Raw genomic sequence first — 18,791 nt, 5'->3', positions numbered from 1 at the left:
CTCCAGCATACTGTGAAGAGAAGAAGGGCTGCCAGCCATGCCTCTGACCCTCCTCGGGGACTTAAGTGGTATCAAGTGGTGTCACCATGTTTTCTGAACTGTGGCAAAAGTTATTAAGGGAGACTTGGTACAGGTTCGGGGATATAATGATAAGTCCTGCACACCTTCAGTAGGGAGGATGCCCACAGATGATAAAGGGGCACAAAGAACAGAGTGGGAACTGGAGCCCTCTGATCTGTCAGATCCAGTGTTAGAGCCTCAGTGTTAAGCAGCTTTTGGTATTTTGCTAGTAGTGAAAGCACCTTGTAATTCAGAGTGAACAGTGAGTCCTTTGTGGGACATCGGTTACTTAAGTTACTTTGAGTATCATTTTCTAGAAAGTTTTTACCAGTATATCTTTCTACCTCTACTGGTCTGTGGAAAGCTGGAGGCTAAAGCATTGCTCAGTAGTCTCAAATTGGCCCACACATTTAAAATAACAGTCTAATCCTGTCTCTCCCTAATCTAAATGCCTGGAAGCTCTTAGCCTCCTGCCAAGTGTGGTCTGTTTCCCAGGGAGAGTGCTAGCTCTGTGTCTGCCTTACGTCTCCAGCACTAGTTGATACCACAAGCTACCCATGCCCCCTCTTGCTGTCTCCTGTGATCCTTCTACAATGCCACCCCCTTCCCTCCATCCCTTGAGCCCCAACTCAGTGTTTAAAGCTTCTTCTCCTTCCTTGCAGAAGGGATAGTGCTTCTCTGGAGCCATACCTGTCACTTACTGTCTTACCTTATGGTTCATACACTGGGTTGCAGGCTGCTTTGCCACATCTGGACAACTTCTGCATGCTTTCCCTAGCTCAAGTGCCTCTAATTGGTTACCAGCAGGAGCCTGGGGAATAGACCCTTGCAGAGTCTAGGGTACAGTGAGTCCTCAAAGGTACTAGGACCCTGGCAGGAACACATGGACATCTAGTGAGCATGATGCTTCGTGGGCTGCACTGGGCTCCTAAACTGAATATGGGGGGCGGATTTCCCATGTCTCGACAGGGAACAGAAAGCCAAGAGGAACAGTCAATGGGTGCCCACCCTGCCCAACAGTTCCCACCATCTGGATGCTGTGCCTTGCTCCACGACCATCAACAGGAACCGCATGGGTCGGGACAAGAAGAGGACCTTCCCTCTCTGGTGAGCATGCCTCATCCTCTCCCTGCTTCCACCTTAGTACTCCAACAGTTTAACTTTCTTCCTACTGAGAAAAACACTCTGCTTTGAGCTTCTGTTCCCCTAAATGTGCCTCTTTCATGACACTTTTCCCTTTATGTCCACTTGTTTCAGCCCCTCTCACTCTGCTTGCTTTAGATTTAGGCACTCTTTTCTCGGTGCTTCATGTGAGGTTCCTGGTGGCACATTCCTCAGACCTTTTCTCTCTCACTTTCAAATGCAGATGATTCCTGCTGTGTTAGCAGTGGCTCAAGTCACCACAAACTGGGTGCCTTAAAACAACACAAGTTTATTCTCACAGTTCTAGAGGCCAAGAGATCCCTTGGGCCAAAGGCAAGGTATTAGCCAGGCCACACTCCCTCCTGTGGCTCTGGGGGTGTTCCTTTCCTGCCTCTTCCAGCTTCTCGTGGCTGCCAGCATTCCCTTGCTTGTGGCCATCTCACTCCAGTCTCCGCCTCTGAGGTCACACTGTCTTTTCCTTTGTGTATGTGAAATCTCCCTCTGTCTCTTATAAGGACGCTTTTGATATAATTTAGGGCCCACTGGATAATTTCTCAAAATCCTTAACTTATCACCTCTGTGAAGTCCCCTTTTGAGCCGGTGGTCATTGCAAGTAACTATCATAGGTTCTAGGGATTAGGATGTAGATAGTTTTGGGGAGGGGGCATTTTTTTAAGCTCCCATTCTGTTTATCTCTGTAAACTGGCCTCCCCAATAAATGGCATCCTCCAGTATCTATCCATGTTTTCTGGAGCATTTGTGTTGGCATGTGTGTGGTTTCTTGCCTTCTTTTTGTGTCATCTTTTCCCCAAGCTCTCTGAGAGCAGTTCTCAGTCTCCATATTCTCTGCAGATGCCCTTAAGTTTCCTCTGCTTTTCAACACCCTCCTCACTCACCCCCCTCTTCACCTCTCTCTGGTGTCTTCCTCTTTAACTTCTGAAACTACACACATGACCATGCAACTGCCTTGCTCAGAGTCCTCTGAGACTCCCTCAGGGTGGAGGTGGATTCCTGAGAACTGTCAGCTCAGTAGCTTCCCATTGTCCCTGGTCTGCCCCCCATCGTCAGATCTGCCTTTAGTGCGTTGGCTGCTCCCTCAGCAGCTCCTCAGTTCTCCTACCTTTCCCACAGCTTTCTGGGAAAGTCCTCCTTTGAGGTTCAAATCTCCCTCCCTTCAGAGGTTTGCAGTGGTGCAGAGAGGGAGGCCCCAGGTGTGGGGATCCCATGGTGCTCCCTTCTGAATTTGCTGCCATTTCACTTCCAGCTTTGATGACCACGACCCAGCTGTGATCCACGAGAATGCATCTCAGCCTGAGGTGCTGGTCCCTATCCGGTTGGACATGGAAATTGATGGGCAGAAGCTGCGGGACGCCTTTACCTGGAACATGAATGGTACATGGGCCAGCAACTCCTACATCCTGGGCTCTCAACATGACATTGAGAGCACTGTGGTATAGATTTGGAATATGTCGACTCTGGGTTTTATTCTCTTTTTGCCACTGTTTCCCATGGGTTAGCATAGGAAACAGAGCCTTGGTTTCCTTCCTTCTCCTGAGCACAGGTGGTTCAGAGGCCTGGATGTAGGTTGCCAGTCCACAGAGCTTGATGATGATCTTGATGTATTAGTTCCCTGGCTCTGCGTACCTTTGCTGCAGCCTTGTCTAACTCCCTGCTGTTCTTTGTAGGCACTGTACCTGCACACATCTGTTGTCCCCTTAGCTGGGAGGCCTTCCCTTTCCCTTTCCATTCTTCCCTTCCCTAAACTCACTCTTTTAAGTCTCAAGTCAGATGCATGTGCTTTCCACTCTTTTTCTTTTTTTTAAGATTTATTTTTTTTTTTAAAGATTTATTTATTTATTTATACAAGCACTGGGTACAGTCAGAAGCGCGGGAGGGTGAGAGAATTCACCAAAGCCAGAGCAGGGAACAGGGCAGGCAGACTGATGAGGTACATTCTGAGGGGAGCAGCGGGTGGCAGGAGAGGTCTGCACGCCATGTGGGACCCTCACCCGGCGGCCGGGAATCGAACCGGCGCTGCAGAGCCTGCGGGCAGTTTTGCAACCTAGCGCTCAACTGCTGCGCCAACGGGGAGGCCCCTTAAGATTTATTTTTATACAAGAGCTGGGGTATAGGCCAGAGGCATGGGAGGGTGAGAAGATTCACCAGAGACAGAGTGGGGAGCAGAACAGGCAGACCACCGAAATACACTGCTGAGGGGAGCAGTGGGCGCGACAGGAGAGAGCAGTCTGCCACGCCATGAGGGAATCTCCCTGGCCGCTCGGGAATCGAACCCGTGCTGCAGAGGCTGCAGACAGCTTCACAGTGCTGCACTCAACCTTTGTGCCATGGAGGAGGCCCTCTTTCCACTCTTCCTCACTTCCAAAGTTGAAACATGAACCTGTTGGCTAATGTAGAAGGGAATGATAGGAGGAGCATTTAGAGTTCTTATCCCATTTGGGAGGAATTACACATTTTTATTATTTTTTTCTTGAATCTTAGACTTTACAAAATTGTTTGTATTCAGACCAAAAAAACCCAGCAAACATCATTTTAAAATAAATGTTCAGAATCGGCAGAATCTTACTGTCCTAATAATAGTTTCTGTTTTACATTTTCTCTTCTAGTAACTTCCGTATGCACACATACATACATAGTTGGAGTTATAGTACAGCTGTAATTTTGTTTTCCCTCACTTATCCTGGTTACTTTGGTCTTCTTAATTGGTGCAGAATTTTCTGTTGAGTTGAAGTACCTTAGTTTGCTAAATCTCTCCTGCTATTTTTAAACATTTCCATAGCAGATAACTATTTGCTTACAACATTTTTCTCCCAGAAGGGATTTTCTCAGGAAGGAACATGCATGATTGTTAATACCTGGTTGACTTGCACTTTCTTGGAAGGATGGAGCTTCCTCTGGCCATCTCCAGGCATTTGGTTTGCCAGGCCTGAGTCTGAGTATTTTTGTCCAACCCTGGGAACAGAAATTTGGGCCTGAGTGCCTGTCCTCCAGAACCCACAGATCAGCTGGTGAGAGAGGATGTCAGCAAGGAGATGACATGGCCATAAGAAGGCATGACAAACATGATAGGTGAGGGGAGGCTATGGTGTGTATAGATAGGGTCAGGTATGGTGCACTGGTAATGCCCCAACTTAAGGACAGAATAGTTCAATGGTGCCAGCCTACTGTCAGTGCTATACATCACCCATCCATTATACTGTTCTCTACTTGTCTCAGCTGGCCTTGTTATACCTATTGTTCATTCATCTTGTTTCCTCTCTATTTCAATCCCTTGAGGTCAAGGACTTGTTTTTTATTGCTGCATAGAAGCTGGCTCAGTGTTGGAACTTTGTTGTTTGACTGAATCAGTACATGTATTATCTTGTTACTTTTTTCTGTACAACACCTAAAAAGCTCCTACTATTTATTTGTCTGCGTCCTGTTCCAGAAGGGATATAAAAAATTACATAAGGACTACTGGTACAAAAGAATAAAGCAAATGTAAAAACTGGTTAGGAAAACTGAATTAAGGAGAAAATGAAACTAGAAGATAGAGAATGAGCCAGTGCTAAGTTTATAATCACAGTTAAGTGGGCATACATTGCTAGATGGGCAGAGAGAGGACATGATTTTCAGTGTGATCAAGGTAAGTAACAACCCATGACTCAGAAGAAGCAGAATTATAAAAAGTCCTTAAATCTGAGAGAATCTTTCCCTGTGACCCCCATGAAGAGGGCACAGTTATAATGTAATGAAGACCACTGTGAGTTTCTCCAGTCTGATCCTCATAGGAGTCCTCATATCACATACCGCTAAATGTTACAGTACGAACCCTTGAAGAACCAAAATAATTTTGTGAAGTCATCCTCAGCCCAAGGTGATATTTAGAATGTCTAAATGTGATTCTTAACTGGTGGTTAGAAGACACTGCCCCTGTCTTTGTAGTTGAAAGGGATTATTCAGAATTGCTGTTGATTTACTATTTTTTCAGTCAGATGTAATTTGAATTTGAAGGAATCCTAAAGGTGAGCATGAGTCTTTATCACCAAGGGATTTGTCTCCGAAGCCTTTGGTAGACTTTAGTTAACAATGATTTCAGGTTATCTTCTTTGAGAAGGACTTAAAAGAGATTTTATCTGATGAAGAGTGTCATCATTTACCTCAACAATCAGCCTTCTGGGGCAATGTTAAAATACTCCAGAAAGGATGATCTGCTGAATCAGGAAAAAGTATGGAATCTGTTCCCACACATAGGTGAAGGGATGATCAGGACCCTGAGGATCTATACTGTAGGACATGCTATGGGAAGCAGTTTTTAGAGATTTGGGTATTTTTAATTTTATTTTTTTTTAAGATTTATTTATGCATATAAGAACTGGGGTATAGGCCAAAGGAATGAGGGGTGAGAGCATTCACCAGAGACAGAGCAGGGAACAGAACAGGCAGATTTACTGAAATACACTGCTTAGGGGAGCAGCGGATGAGTCAGGAGAGGTCTGCTGCGCATATGGGTATCTCCCTGGCTCAGGATCAAACTTGTGCTGCAGTGGCTGCGGCTAGCTTCATAGGTTGTGTCTTAATCCCTTGCACCACCAGGGAGGCCCAGCTATAGGATTTTTTGTAGGTGGTCTTCAAGTTACAGTTTCCCTTTTGATAGCTATAGGGTCTGCAGTGATAGCTCATTTCATTTCTGAATTTGGTAATTCAGATTTTTCTCTTTTGTGCCAGTCTTGCTAGAGGCTTGTAAATTTAGTGGCTTTATTTTATTTAGGCCTCCCTGGTGGCACAGGTGGTTGAGTGCAGCACTGTGAAGCTGTCCACAGCCTCTGCAGTGCGGGTTTGATCCCAGCCTGCCACAGAGATACATGGCGCGGCAGACCTCTCCTGTTACAACGCAGCACAATGAAGCTATCCACAGCCACTGCAGCACACATCATCTCCAGCCATCATCTCCAGGGAGGTGACCCACATGGCGCAGCAGACCTCTCCTGACTCTTACACTACAGCAGTGTATTTCAGTCAATCCATCTGTTCTGTTCCCCACTCGGTCTCTGGTGAATCCTTTCGCCCCCTCCCCACACCTCTGGCTTGTACCCCAGTTCTTGTATGCATAAATAAATAAAATCTTCTAAAAAAATCTTATAGCTAACATTATATTTAAGGGTAAAAAACCTGAACACTTTCTTAACATCAGGGATAAGACAAGGATGTCTGCTATCACCCTCTTGTTCAACACAGTGCTGGCAATACTAGCCATTGCACTTAGGCAAAAAAATAGAAAGATCTAAAGCAGAAAGAAATGTAGATCACTTGATTGTGTACGTGGAAAGCCCTGAGAGAGCTACAAAACACCTGCCAGAACTAATGACTAAATTCAGGGAAGTCACTGACTATAAGATAAGCATGCAAATATAAATTGTATTTGACTATACAAAGGACACAAGTTAGGGCCTCCCCGGTGGCGCAGCAGTTGAGCGCTGGGTTGCAAAGCTGCCCGCGGCCTCTGCGGCGCCGGTTCGATCCCCGGCTGTTCCCCGGCCACCGGAGGAGGGTCCCACATGGAGGCCACCAGAGGAGAGTCCCCTGCCTCCCTCTGCTCCCCTCAGCAGTATACTTTGGTCCTTCTGCCTGCTCTGCTCCCCGCTCTGGCTGTGGTGAATTCTCTCACCCTCCTGTGCTTCTGACTGTACCCAGTGCATGTATAAACAAACAAACAAACAAATAAATAAAACATGCCTCTATAAAAAAAAAAAACAAAGAACAAAGGACACAAGTTAAAAATACATTGCCACTATAATCATTCAATAAAAAAGAACACTTAAGTGTAAATCTTAACAAACTGTGTACAGAACTGTGTACTGAAAACAATAAAACACTGAATTAGTAATTAGAGATCTAAATGTAGAGACGTGCCATATTCATGGATTAGAATACTCAACATGTCAGTTGTTAAAATGACTATAAGTTCAGTGCAACTCGTATGAGAATCCAGAAAGATTTTTTTGGTAGATTTAGACAATATTATAAAATTTATATGGAAATGTAGAGAAACTAGAATAGCTAAAAAAAATTTTGAACAAGAAGAATAAGTGGGAGAAATTGGTCTCCCCAGGCACTTGGCTACAATAATCAAGACTGCATTTAAATCTGTAGTTCTCTCAAAAAGATTAATTTAAAAAAATGTTTTGGACAGTGTTCTTAGAGGTTGCTTAGACTGCAGCCTTAGAGGTTTCCTGCTTGCAGCCTCCAAAATATACTGTATTCCTTTGCTCTGTGGGTTATCAATCATAAACTGATTGAGTTCAGGGTCTGTCCCCATGGTGCTATTAACACAGCTAGTCTAGCCCTTCTTTTGGGCTAGTGAAAAAATATGGGATCAGTTGTCTGTTAAGCAGACCTGATTTTTTTTTTTTTTAAAGATTTATTTATATATGCATACAAGAACTGGGGTACAGGCCAGCGGTGTGAGGGGTAAGAGGATTCACCAGAGACACAGTGGGGAACAGGACAGGTGGATTGACTGAAATACATTACTGAGGGGAGCAGCGGATGAGTCAGGAGAGGTCCACTGTGCCTTGTGGGTAGCTCCGTGGCTGGCTGGGGATTGAACTTGTGCTGCAGAGGCTGCAGAGAGCTTCACAGTACTGTGCTTAACCCCTTGCGCCACCAGGGAGGCCCAAACAGACCTGATTCTTGTGACAGAATCATGCCATGTCCTCATGAGGGAATTAATTCTTGACTTTCTCTTGTCTATGGCTCATCACAGAGTGGTTTGTGGTCATCAAGTTTGGAGTTAAGAGAGCAGGACGAAAATGTAATGGCCTCATGGACCTTGCTGTGTCATGCTGTAGCCTGTCTGGTTGCAGACAGTCCTTGTGAGCTTGGATGTGTTGCATATCCCACATATATCTCCACGCTTGTCATCTATTGAGTACATGTATTGACCAGAGTCAGAGCTGAGGGAATGTTCTTAAAGAGCCACAAGGAGCCTGGTGTTATCTCAGAGGAGTTTCTCCGCTGGTGAGGAAGTGACAGACAGATGTGTGCCTGCTGGATCCACTTGAGACACTGGCCTCAAAGTGACTGATTCTGAAGGGGAACTTACGTTGATTTGCTCAGGATGCCATAACAAAGTACCACAGACTAGGGGACTTAAGCAACAGAAATTAATTTCCTCAGTTTTGGAGGCTTAGAAGTATGAGATTAAGGTGTCGGCAGGGTTGGTTTCTTCTGAGGTCTCTCTCCCCTGGGCTTGTAGATGGCCTTTTCTCTGTGTTTTGGTTTTTGGTTTTTTTTTTAAGATTTATTTATACAAGTACTGGGTACAGTCAGAAGCACGGGAGGGTGAGAGAATTCACCAGAGCCAGAGAGGGGAACAGAACAGGCAGACTGAAGAAATGCACTGCTGAGGGGAGCAGCGGGCACGGCAGGAGAGGTCTGTCGTGCCATGTGGGACCCTCGCGGGTGGCCAGGGATCAGACTGGTGCTGCAGAGGCTGCGGGCAGCTTCGCAGCCCAGCGCTCAAACTCTGCGCCACCAGGGGAGGCCTCTTCTCTGTGTCTTGATGTAGTTGTCCCCAGTTACCTGTTCTCTGAACTCTTAACTCCTTCCAGACATCTCACTGGGTAGAGCACAGCAGTATAGTGCTATGCCTGTGAGTGGAGTGTGAGGGAGTGCTTAGGACCTTGACCTCACCCCTAGGGTTGTGGAGGAGTGAGTGTGTGTGGAATGAAGGCTAGAAAGGGAGGGTGTTGTCTTATGCTACTTCTTCCTCCATCTTCTGGGGGCCAGCCTCAGTTCCTCTGTCGTCCTCATCTTTTCTTCTTCAGTCAGTCAGGATGTTTGGCAGAAGAAAAGGGGCGGGGAAGGGAGGGAGGCTGGAGCCAAGTACAGTGGTCCTGCAATCAATCAGCAATCCCTTCTCTGTCTTCTGATTTTAGAGAAACTGATGACCCCTGAGATGTTTTCAGAAATCCTCTGTGATGACCTGGATTTGAATCCACTAACATTTGTGCCAGCCATCGCCTCTGCCATCAGGCAGCAGATTGAATCCTATCCCACAGACAGTATCCTGGAAGACCAGTCAGACCAGCGTGTCATCATCAAGGTAGGTGGCTCCTTCTCCTAGGGTGTGCTGAAGGATATAACGAGGTCACTGTGTAAACCTGTCCTTGAGGTCCTTGTTATGGGTAAAGTGGTCTTTACCCTTCTGGAAAGTGGTCTTTCTTTCAGGCAGTATGTGGCTCTCTTCACCCCAGGGAAGGCATCACAGAGGAGTTTTACAATTTGGCTATCACATTGCTATGGCACTGCCAGGCACTGAGCAGAACCCAAGTGGCATAAAAGAGAAGAAGCCAGTAACAGGCAGAGCAGGGTGGGCCACAGTAAGATGAACATCACCTCTATACTGGGCAAAGTACACCCTGTACTTTCTCACTGTCCATCTGCAGACCTGGGGTAAGGTACTGCCCTACCCACCAAGTTACCTATCCAGACTAGAAGTGGTAGAACTATGCTTTGGTTGCAGGCCTGTCTGCTATAGAATAGAGCCTGCCTGGGTATGAAATGGTGTCTTGTTTTGATTTGCATTTTCCTATTGATTACTGATTTTGAGCATCTTTTCATGTGCTAATTGGCTATTTGCATATCTTTTTTGGAGAAATGTATTAAAATATTTTGTCCATTTTTGAATTAGGATTTTGTTGTCTTGAGTTTTACAAGTTCTGTGTATATTGTGGATATCAGTCCCTTATCAGATGAGTGACTTGCAAATGTTTTCTCCCATTCTCTGGTTTGCATTTTTATTATAAAAGTTTTATAGTTGGGGGCCTCCCTGGTGGCACAAGGGGTTAAGACGCAACCTATGAAGCTGTCGTGGCTTCTGCGGAGCGAGTTCCCCACCATGCCAGGGAGCAACCCACGTGGCACAACAGACCTCTCCTGTCTCACCCACTGTTCCCCTCAACAGTGTATTTCAGTCAGTCTGCCTGTTCTGTTCCCCACTCTGTCTGGTGAATATTCTTATACCCCACACCTCTGGCCAGCTCTTGTATGCATAAATAAATAAATCTTTAAAAAAAAAAAAGTTTTATAGTTGGGGCCTCCCTGGTGGCTCAAGGGGTTAAGCACCACTCTGTGAAGCAATCCACAGCTTCTGCTGCACAGTACGATCCCGGCCTGCCAGGGAGCAACCCACATGGTGCAGCAGACCTCCTCTGGCTCGCCCGCTGCTCCCCTTGGCAGTGTGTTTCAGTCAGTCCGCCTGTTCTGTTCCCCACTCTGTCTCTGGTGAATCCTCTCATCCCCTGCATCTCTGCCCTGTACCCCAGCTCTTGTATGCATAAATAATTATTTATGCATATTTCTCTCTGGCTGGCTGGGGATCGAACTCATGCTGCAGAGGCTGCGGATTGCTTCACAGTGTGGTGCTTAACCTCTTGTGCCACCAGGGAGGCCCAATAAAAACAAATCTTAAAAAAATAAAACAAAATAAAAGTTTTATAGTTTGGGGGCCTCCCTCGTGGTGCAGGGATTAAAGACGTAGCACTATCAAGCTATCACCAGCCACTGCAGCCCGAGTTCAGTCACGGCCAGGGAGCTGCCCACATGGCGCAGCAGACTCTCCTATCTTGCCCGCTGCTCCCCTCAGCAGTCTATTTCAGTCAATCTGCCAATTCTGTTCCCCACTTTGTCTCTGGTGAATGCTCTCACCAACCCCTACACTGCTGGCGTAGACCCCAGTTCTTGTATGCATAAATAAATCTTTAAAAAAAAAGTTTTATAGCTTTAGCTCTTGTATCTTTTATACACTTTGAGTTAATTTTTGTACATGGTGTTATGTAAGGGTCCAGCTTTATTCTTTTGAATGTAGATATTCAATTTTCCTAGCAACATTTATTTTTTTATACCTATGTTTTTGTTGTTGTTTCTTTTTAAATTTATTCTTGTATAGAAGAACTGGGGTGTAGGCCAGAGGTGCAGGGGGTGAGAGGATTCACCAGACATAGAGTTGCGGGGGCGGGAGCAATACAGGCAGATTTACTGAAATACAGTAAGGGGAGCAGCGGGCAAGACAGGAGAGATCTGCTGCACCATGTGGGTTAGCTCCCTGGCTGGGGATTGAATTCAGGCCACAGTGGTGATAGTGCTGAGACCTAAACCTCTAGGCCATCAGAGAGGCCCTGAAGTTTTTGTTTTTTGATGGTAATTTAAATGGTATTACTTAGGGCCTCCCTGATAGCGCGAGGGGTTAAGACGCAACCTATGAAGCTATCCGCAGCCACTGCAGCACGAGTTCCATCCCTGGCCAGAGAGCTACCCACATGGTGCAGCAGACCTCTCCTGACGTGCCCGTTGCCCCCCTCAGCAGTCTATTTTGGTCAATCTGCCAGTTCTGTTCTCCACTCTGTCTCTAGTGAATGCTCTCATGCCCCACACCTCTGACCTGTACCCCAGTTCTTGTATGTATAAATAAATCTTAAAAAAAAAAACGGTATCACTTTAAAAATATTTTTATTTGCAGTTTTTGTTCCTAGGATATAGAAACATTTCTGTATTGAATTTAGAATCTCGGACCTTGTTAAACTCACTTATTAAATCTATATGCCATTCTTTATTGAAATCACATTGGTTTATAATACTGTGTATAAGGGAATAGGTTTGTACCTCTTCAGATATATGTTATCACACTGGAACCATAATCCACCTTAGACCATTGGCCCCCCTCTAATTTGTTCCCTACCCACCACACACACTCCCCCTCTCGTATTCTCAATTCTGTAGTCATATTTATAGGGTTTGTTTTGGTTTAGATCTTTCTGTTCCTCTACTTTGTTTTTCTGTATTCCACCCAGCACTATTGAAAGGATTGTCCTTTACCCCACTAAGTGGTCTAGGTGTCCTTGTCAAATACCATTTGGCAATACATGTAAGGGTTTATTTCTGGGCTTGCTATCCTACTCCATTGGTGTAAGTGTCTGTCTTTATGTTAGTACCAGACTGTTTTTATTACTGCCTTTGCAGTGAGTTTTGAAATTAGGAAGTGTAAGTCTTCCAACTTTGTTCTTTTTGAAGATTGCTTTCACAATCTTCAAAAAGATTCGGATCCCTTATATTTAATATGAAATTGTAGAATGGATTTTTTTTTCATATCTGCAAAAACATCACTTGGATTTTAGTGGGGATTATATTGATTGGTAGATCTCTAATATTTAGTCTTCCAATTCATAAACATGAAATGTCTTTCCATTTATTGGTACCATCTTAATTTCTTTCAACAATGTTTTGTAATTTTCATTGTGCAAGTATATTACTCTCTTAAGTTTAATTCCTAAGTATTCTTTCTGATGCTGTTATAAATGAAATTGTTTTCTTAATTTTCTTTTCAGATTGTTCATTGTTAGTAGTTTGGAATGCAACTTATTTTTGTGTGTTTCTTTGTATCCTGCTACTTTGCTAATAAACTCATTTATTCTAACTTTTTTGTGGAATTTGTAGAGTTTTATTAAATATAGGGTCATATCATCTGTGAACAGAGATAACTTTACTTCTTTCTGTTTTGGATACCTTTCTATTTCTGTTCTTGCATAATTGCTCAGGCTAGAAATTATAGTACTGTGTGGAATAGGTGTGGCAAGAGCAGGCATCGTTGCTTAGTTCCCGATTTTAGGGCAAGTGCTGTCAAATAGTGAATATGAAATTGACATTGAGCTTTTCCATGTATAGATTTTATTATGTTGGTATAGTTTTCTTCTATTCCTAGTTGAGTACTTTTATCATGAAAATGAACTGGACTTTACCAAATGCTTTTTCTGCATCAACTGAGATGATCATGTGGTTTTTGCCCTTCATTCTGTAATTTGTATTAATTAGTTACATTGACCAATTTTCTCGTCAAACATCCTTACATTGATGAAATAAATTCCACTTCGTGGAGTTGTATAATCCTTTGAATATCCTGCTGGATTTGGTTTGTAGTATTTTTTTATTATTATTATTCTATTTTATATATTTTTTACAACATTTTCCATTTTTGTACCAGGTAATGCATTTTCATCTTGGTTATAGCCCCTGTGAAATTCCCACTACCCATTCACCTGTGAACTATCACCATGGTCCCTTGTGCTCCTTCCACCCCTGTTTTGATCCTACTCCCTTCCCCCCACAACCCCCAGAATGTCTCCAGTTTATAGTTGCCTGTTGCTTTTGATTTTTACTTTATTATAGTTACTTTTTTTTTTTTTTTTCCTGATCACTGATTTGGATCCTCTACATTCCTCCTATAAGTGAGACCATCCGATATTTTTCTTTTTCTTTCTGGCTTATTTCACTGAGGATGATCCCTTCCAGCTCCATCCATGTTGCTACAAATGGCATGAGTGTATCTTTTTTGAATACTGAGTAATATTCCATGGTGTATATGTACCACATCTTCTAGATCCAGTCATCTATTTTTGGGCATTTGGATTGTTTCCATAGCTTACCTATTGTAAATAGTGTTGCAGGGCCTCCCTGGTGGTGGCCCAGGGGGTTTAAACACAGCACTATGAAGCAATCCTCAGCCTCTGCAGCACAAGTTCATTCCCCTGCCAACCAGGGAGCAACCTAAATGGTGCAGCACACCTCTCCTGACTCGCCTGCTGCTCCCCTCAACAGTGTATTTCAGTCAGTCTGCCTGCTCTGTTCCCCACTCTGTCTCTGGTGAATCCTCTCACCCCCTTGCACCTGTGGCCTGTACCCCAGCTCTTGTATGCATAAATAAATGAATCTTAAAAAAAAAAATAGTGTTGCAGTAAACATAGGGGTCCAGGTGCCTTTTTTTTGTTTGTTTGTTTTTAAAGATTTATTTATTTAAAAAAATTTTTAAAAAAGATTTATTTATTTATATAAGCACTGGGTACAGTCAGAAGCGCAGGAGGATGAGAGAATTCACCGGAGCCAGAGCGGGGAGCAGAACAGGCAGAAGGACCGAAGTACACTGCTGAGGGGAGCAGCGGGCAGCAGGAGAGGTCTGCATGCCATGTGGGACCCTCGCCGGCGGCTGGGGATTGAACCGGCGCTGCAGAGGCTATGGGCAGCTTCGCAGCCCAGCACACTCATTCGCTGCGCCACCAGGGGAGGCCCCCAGGTGCCCTTTTGAATTAATGGTTTTGTGTCCTTTGGATAGATACCTAGGAGTGGAATTGCTGGATCATATGGAAGTTCAATTTTTAGGAGATTGAGGAACCTCCACACAGCTTTCCATAGTGGTTGCACCAGTTTGTACTCCCACCAGCAGTGTAGTAGAGTTCCTTTTTCTCCACATCATCGCCAAGACTTGTTGCTTGTTTTTTTAATATGTGCTTTTCTCACTGGTGTAAGATGGTATCTCATTGTGGTTTTGATTTGCATTTCCCTGATTACAAGTGATGTTGAACATTTTTTCTTTTCTTTTTTTTTTCCTAAAGATTTATTTATTTACACAAGAACTGGGGTACAGGCCAGAGGCACGGGAGGGTGAGAGAATTCACCAGAGACAGAGCGGGGAGCAGAACAGGCAGACTGACCAAAAACACTTGCTGAGGGGAGCAGCAGGTGAGACAGGATAGGTCTGTGGCGCCATGTGGGTATCTCCCAGGCTGGCCAGGAATCGAACTGCGCTGCAGAGGCTGCAGACAGCTCCACAGCACTGCGTTCAACCTGCTGCACCACTGGGGAGGCCCAATGTTGAACATTTTTTCATATGCCTGTTGGCCATTTGCATTTCCTCTTTGGAGAAGTTTCTTTTTAGGTCTTCTGCCCATTTTTTGACAGGATTATTTATTTTGTTTTTGTTGAGTCTAGTCAGCTCCTCGTAGATTTTTTTGATCAGTCCCTTATCATTAGTATTGTGTGCAAAAATTTTCTCCCAGTCAGTGGGGTATCTCTTAGTTTTGGTTAATGTATCTTTGGTTGTATAGAAGTTCTTTAATTTGATGTAGTTCCAGCTGTTTCTCCTTTCGTTCACTACTTTTGCTTTGGGTGATGTTCTTATGTCTAGTTCTTTAATCCATTTTGAGTTGGTTTTTGTGCATGGTGTGAGGTAGTATTCAAGCTTCATTCTTTTGCATATAGCGACCCAGTTTTCCCAGCACCATTTATTTAACAAACTTTCTTGTTCCATTGCATATTCTTTGCTCCTTTGTCAAAGATTAGTTGACCATAAATCTGTGCATTTATTTCTGGGTTTTCTATTCAGTTCCATTGGTCTGTTGTCTGTTCTTGTTCCAATGCCATGCAGTTTTGATTGTTATGGCTTTGTGGTATAGTTTGAAGTCTGGGGGTGTGATACCTCCATTCCTTTCTCTTTTTTTCTAGGAGAGCTTTGGGTATTAGGGATTTTTGGTGGCTCCATATGAATTTCATCAATATTTCTATTTCTTTGAAGAATGTCATTGAAATTTTTTTAAAAGATTTATTTATGTATATAAGAACTGGGGTACAGGCCAGAGGTGTGGAGGGTGAGAGGATTCACCAGAGACGGAATGGGGAACAGAACAGGCAGACTGAATGAAGTACACTGGTGAGGGGAGCAGCACGTGAGGCATGAGAAGTCTGCTGTGACATGTGGCTCCCTGGCCGGGGATCGAACTTGTGCTGCTGTGGCTGCAGACAGCTTCATAGGTTGCGTGCGTCTTAACCCCTTGCGCCACCAGGGAGGCCCCTGTCATTGAAATTTTTATTGGAATAGCACTGAATCTGTAAATTGTTTTTGGTAGGATGGCTGTTTTGATAATGTTAATTCTTCCAATCCATGAGCAGGGGATGTCTTTCCTTTTCTTTATGTCTTCTTTTATTTCTTTTAACATTGTTTTATAGTTTTCTTTGTATAGGTCCTTTACCTCTTTTGTTCCCAAGTATTTGATTTTTTTTTTTGTTTGAATTATAAAAGGGATGGTTTTCTTGATTTCTTCTTCAGATTTATTGTTTGTATATAGGAAAGCTACTGATTTTGTGTGTTGATTTTGTGTCCTGCTACTTTACTAAACTGGTTGATTAATTTGGTTAGTTTTTCTGTGGTGTTTTTGGGATTCCCTATGTGTATTATCATATCATCTGCAAATAGTGTTAGTTTTACTTCTTTCCCTATTTGGATTCCTTATATGTCTTTCTCTTGTCGTACTGCTCTGGCTAGGACTTCTGGTATTATATTGAAAGGCAGTGGTGAGAGTGGACATCCTTGTCTTGTTCCAGATCTTTATTTATTTATTTATTTATTTATTTGTTTGTTTGTTTGTTTGTTTATACATGCACTGGGTACAGTCAGAAGCGCGGGAGGGTGAGAGAATTCACCAGAGCCAGAGCGGGGAGCAGAGCAGGCAGAAGGACCGAAGTACACTGCTGAGGGGAGCAGCGGGCGGCAGGAGAGGTCTGCGCGCCATGTGGGAACCTCCTCCGGTGGCCAGGGAGCAGCCGGGGATCGAACCGGCACCGCAGAGGTCGCAGGGAGCTTCGTAACCCAGCGCTCAACCGCTGCGCCACCGGGGAGGCCCTTGTTCCAGATCTTAAGGGAAATGCTTTCAGCTTTTCACCATTGAAAATGATATTGACTATGGGCTTGTCATGTATGGCCTTTATGATGTTGAGGTATATTCCTTGTATCCCGAGAATTTCAAGGGCCTTTATCAAAAATGGATATTGAATTTGGTCAAAAGCTTTCTCAGCATCTATTGATATTATCGTATGGTTTTTATATTTCTTTTTGCTGATGTGTTAGATTACATTGATTGATTTTCTGATGTTGAACCATCCCTGTGTCCCTAGAAGAAATCCTACTTGGTCATAGTGAATTATCTTATTGATGCATTGTTGGATTCTGTGGCTAAGATTTTATTGAGGATTTTTGCATCACTGTTCATTAGAAAAATTGGCCTGTAGTTTTCTTTTTTTGTGTTGTCCTCATTTGGTTTTGGTAATAGTGTAATGTTGGCTTCATAGAACATGTTTGGTATTATCCCTTCCTTCTCAATTTTTTGAAAGAGTTTGTGTAGGATAGGCACTAGTTCGTTTCTCAATGTTTGGTGGAATTCATTTGTAAATCCATCTGGTCCTGGGCTTTTGTTTTTGGGGAGGGCTTTGGTTATCAGTTCATTTTCACTGCTTCTAATTGGTCTGTTTAGTGTTCTATTTCTTCTTTATCTAGCATTGGGTGATTGTATAGTTGTAGGAATTTGTCCATCTCTTCTAGATTGTTGAACTTGTTTGCATGTAACTTCATAGTAGTCTCTGATTATTCTTTTGATTTCTGCTGGATCTGTTGTGATTTCTCCTCTTTCATTTGTGATCCTATTTATTTGTGCTTTCTCCCGTTTTTTCTTTGTGATCTGGGTAGGGGTTTGTCTATTTTGTTTATTTTTTCGAAGAACCAACTTTTGGTTTCATTGATCTTTTGGATTGTTTGCTTTATTTCTGCTTTGATTTTTATTATTTCCTTTCTTCTACTGGCTTTTGGGTTTTTTTTTTGTTGTTGTTGTGCTTTTTCAAGTTCTTTAAGGTGGAAGATTAGGTTGTTTCTTTGAGTTCTTTCTCGTTTCTCAATGTGAGCCTGAATTGCTGTGTATTTTCCTCTTACAACTGCTTTTGCTGTGTCCCATATGTTCTGGAGAGCTGTGTCTTCATTGTCATTCATCACAAGGTATTTTCTTTTTAAAGATTTATTTATTTATGTATACAAAAACTGGGGTACAAGCCAGAGGTGCAGGGGGTGAGAGAATTCACCAGAGACAAAGTGGGGAACAGAACAGGCAGATCTACTGAAATACACTGCTGAGGGGAACAGTGGGCGAGGCAGGAGAGGTCTGCTGTGCCATTTGGGTAGCTCCCTGGCAGGCTGGGGATTGAACTCATGCTGCAGAGGCTGCAAATAGTTTCACAGTGCAACGCTGAACCTCTTGTGCCACCAGGGAGGCCCTCAAGGTATTTTTAATTTCTTCTTTGATCTCCTCATTGATCCAGTTGTCTTCCAGTAGTGTGGGTTTCAATCTCCATGAGATAGGAGGGTTCTTGCCTTCTTTTTATGGTTTATTTCTAGTTTGATGCCTTCATGGTCAGAAGATAGTTGGTATGTTTTCAGTCTTAGTGTGTCTATTGATGTTTGTCTTGTGTCCCAGTATGTGATCGATCCTAGACAATGATCTGTGTGCACTTGAGAAAAATGTGCACTTAGATTTTTTTGGGTGCAGTGTTCTATAGATGTCTGTTAAGCCCATGAGGTCTAGATCCTTATTTAGAGCTTATTTAGAGCTTTAATGTCCTTACTTATTTTTTGTCTCGGTGATCTATCCGTTGTTGAGAGTGGTGTGTTGAAGTCTCCTACTACATATGTATTTTCTCTGCTGTCTGTTTTCAGAGATGATAATAGTTGTCTGATATATTTTAGTGCTCCTTCATTTGGTTAGTATATGTTAATGAGTGTTATGTCTTCTTGATGTATTGTCCCCTTAATCATAATGTAGTGACTGTCTGGGTCTCTTTTTACCTTTTTTAGTTTGAGGCCTATTTTATCTGATATAAGTATAGCTGTTCCTGCCTTCTTTTTTGGTCCATTTGTTTGTAGGATTGTTTTGTATCCTTTT

General features: G+C 43.4%; 1 protein-coding gene across 3 annotated transcripts in view; it reads left to right on the top strand.

The window, feature by feature from the left end:
• Positions 1-18,791, top strand: part of SMARCB1 (SWI/SNF related, matrix associated, actin dependent regulator of chromatin, subfamily b, member 1) — a 42,056-nt gene that overhangs the window by 8,248 nt on the left and 15,017 nt on the right. For all 3 annotated transcript variants that reach the window (XM_054690721.1, XM_037497981.2, XM_037497982.2), the window contains exons 4-6: positions 1,030-1,167; positions 2,468-2,595; positions 9,141-9,307. In XM_054690721.1, the coding sequence (XP_054546696.1) occupies positions 1,030-1,167; positions 2,468-2,595; positions 9,141-9,307 (433 nt within the window). The remainder of the gene's footprint in view (positions 1-1,029; positions 1,168-2,467; positions 2,596-9,140; positions 9,308-18,791) is intronic.

This window comes from Talpa occidentalis, unplaced genomic scaffold (assembly GCF_014898055.3).
Source record: "Talpa occidentalis isolate TD23 unplaced genomic scaffold, MPIMG_talOcc4v2.1 talOcc4.8, whole genome shotgun sequence".
NCBI classification, from domain to species: domain Eukaryota; kingdom Metazoa; phylum Chordata; class Mammalia; order Eulipotyphla; family Talpidae; genus Talpa; species Talpa occidentalis.
Note: the sequence above shows the minus strand (reverse complement) of the source record. Positions and strands in the feature narration are given on the sequence as shown.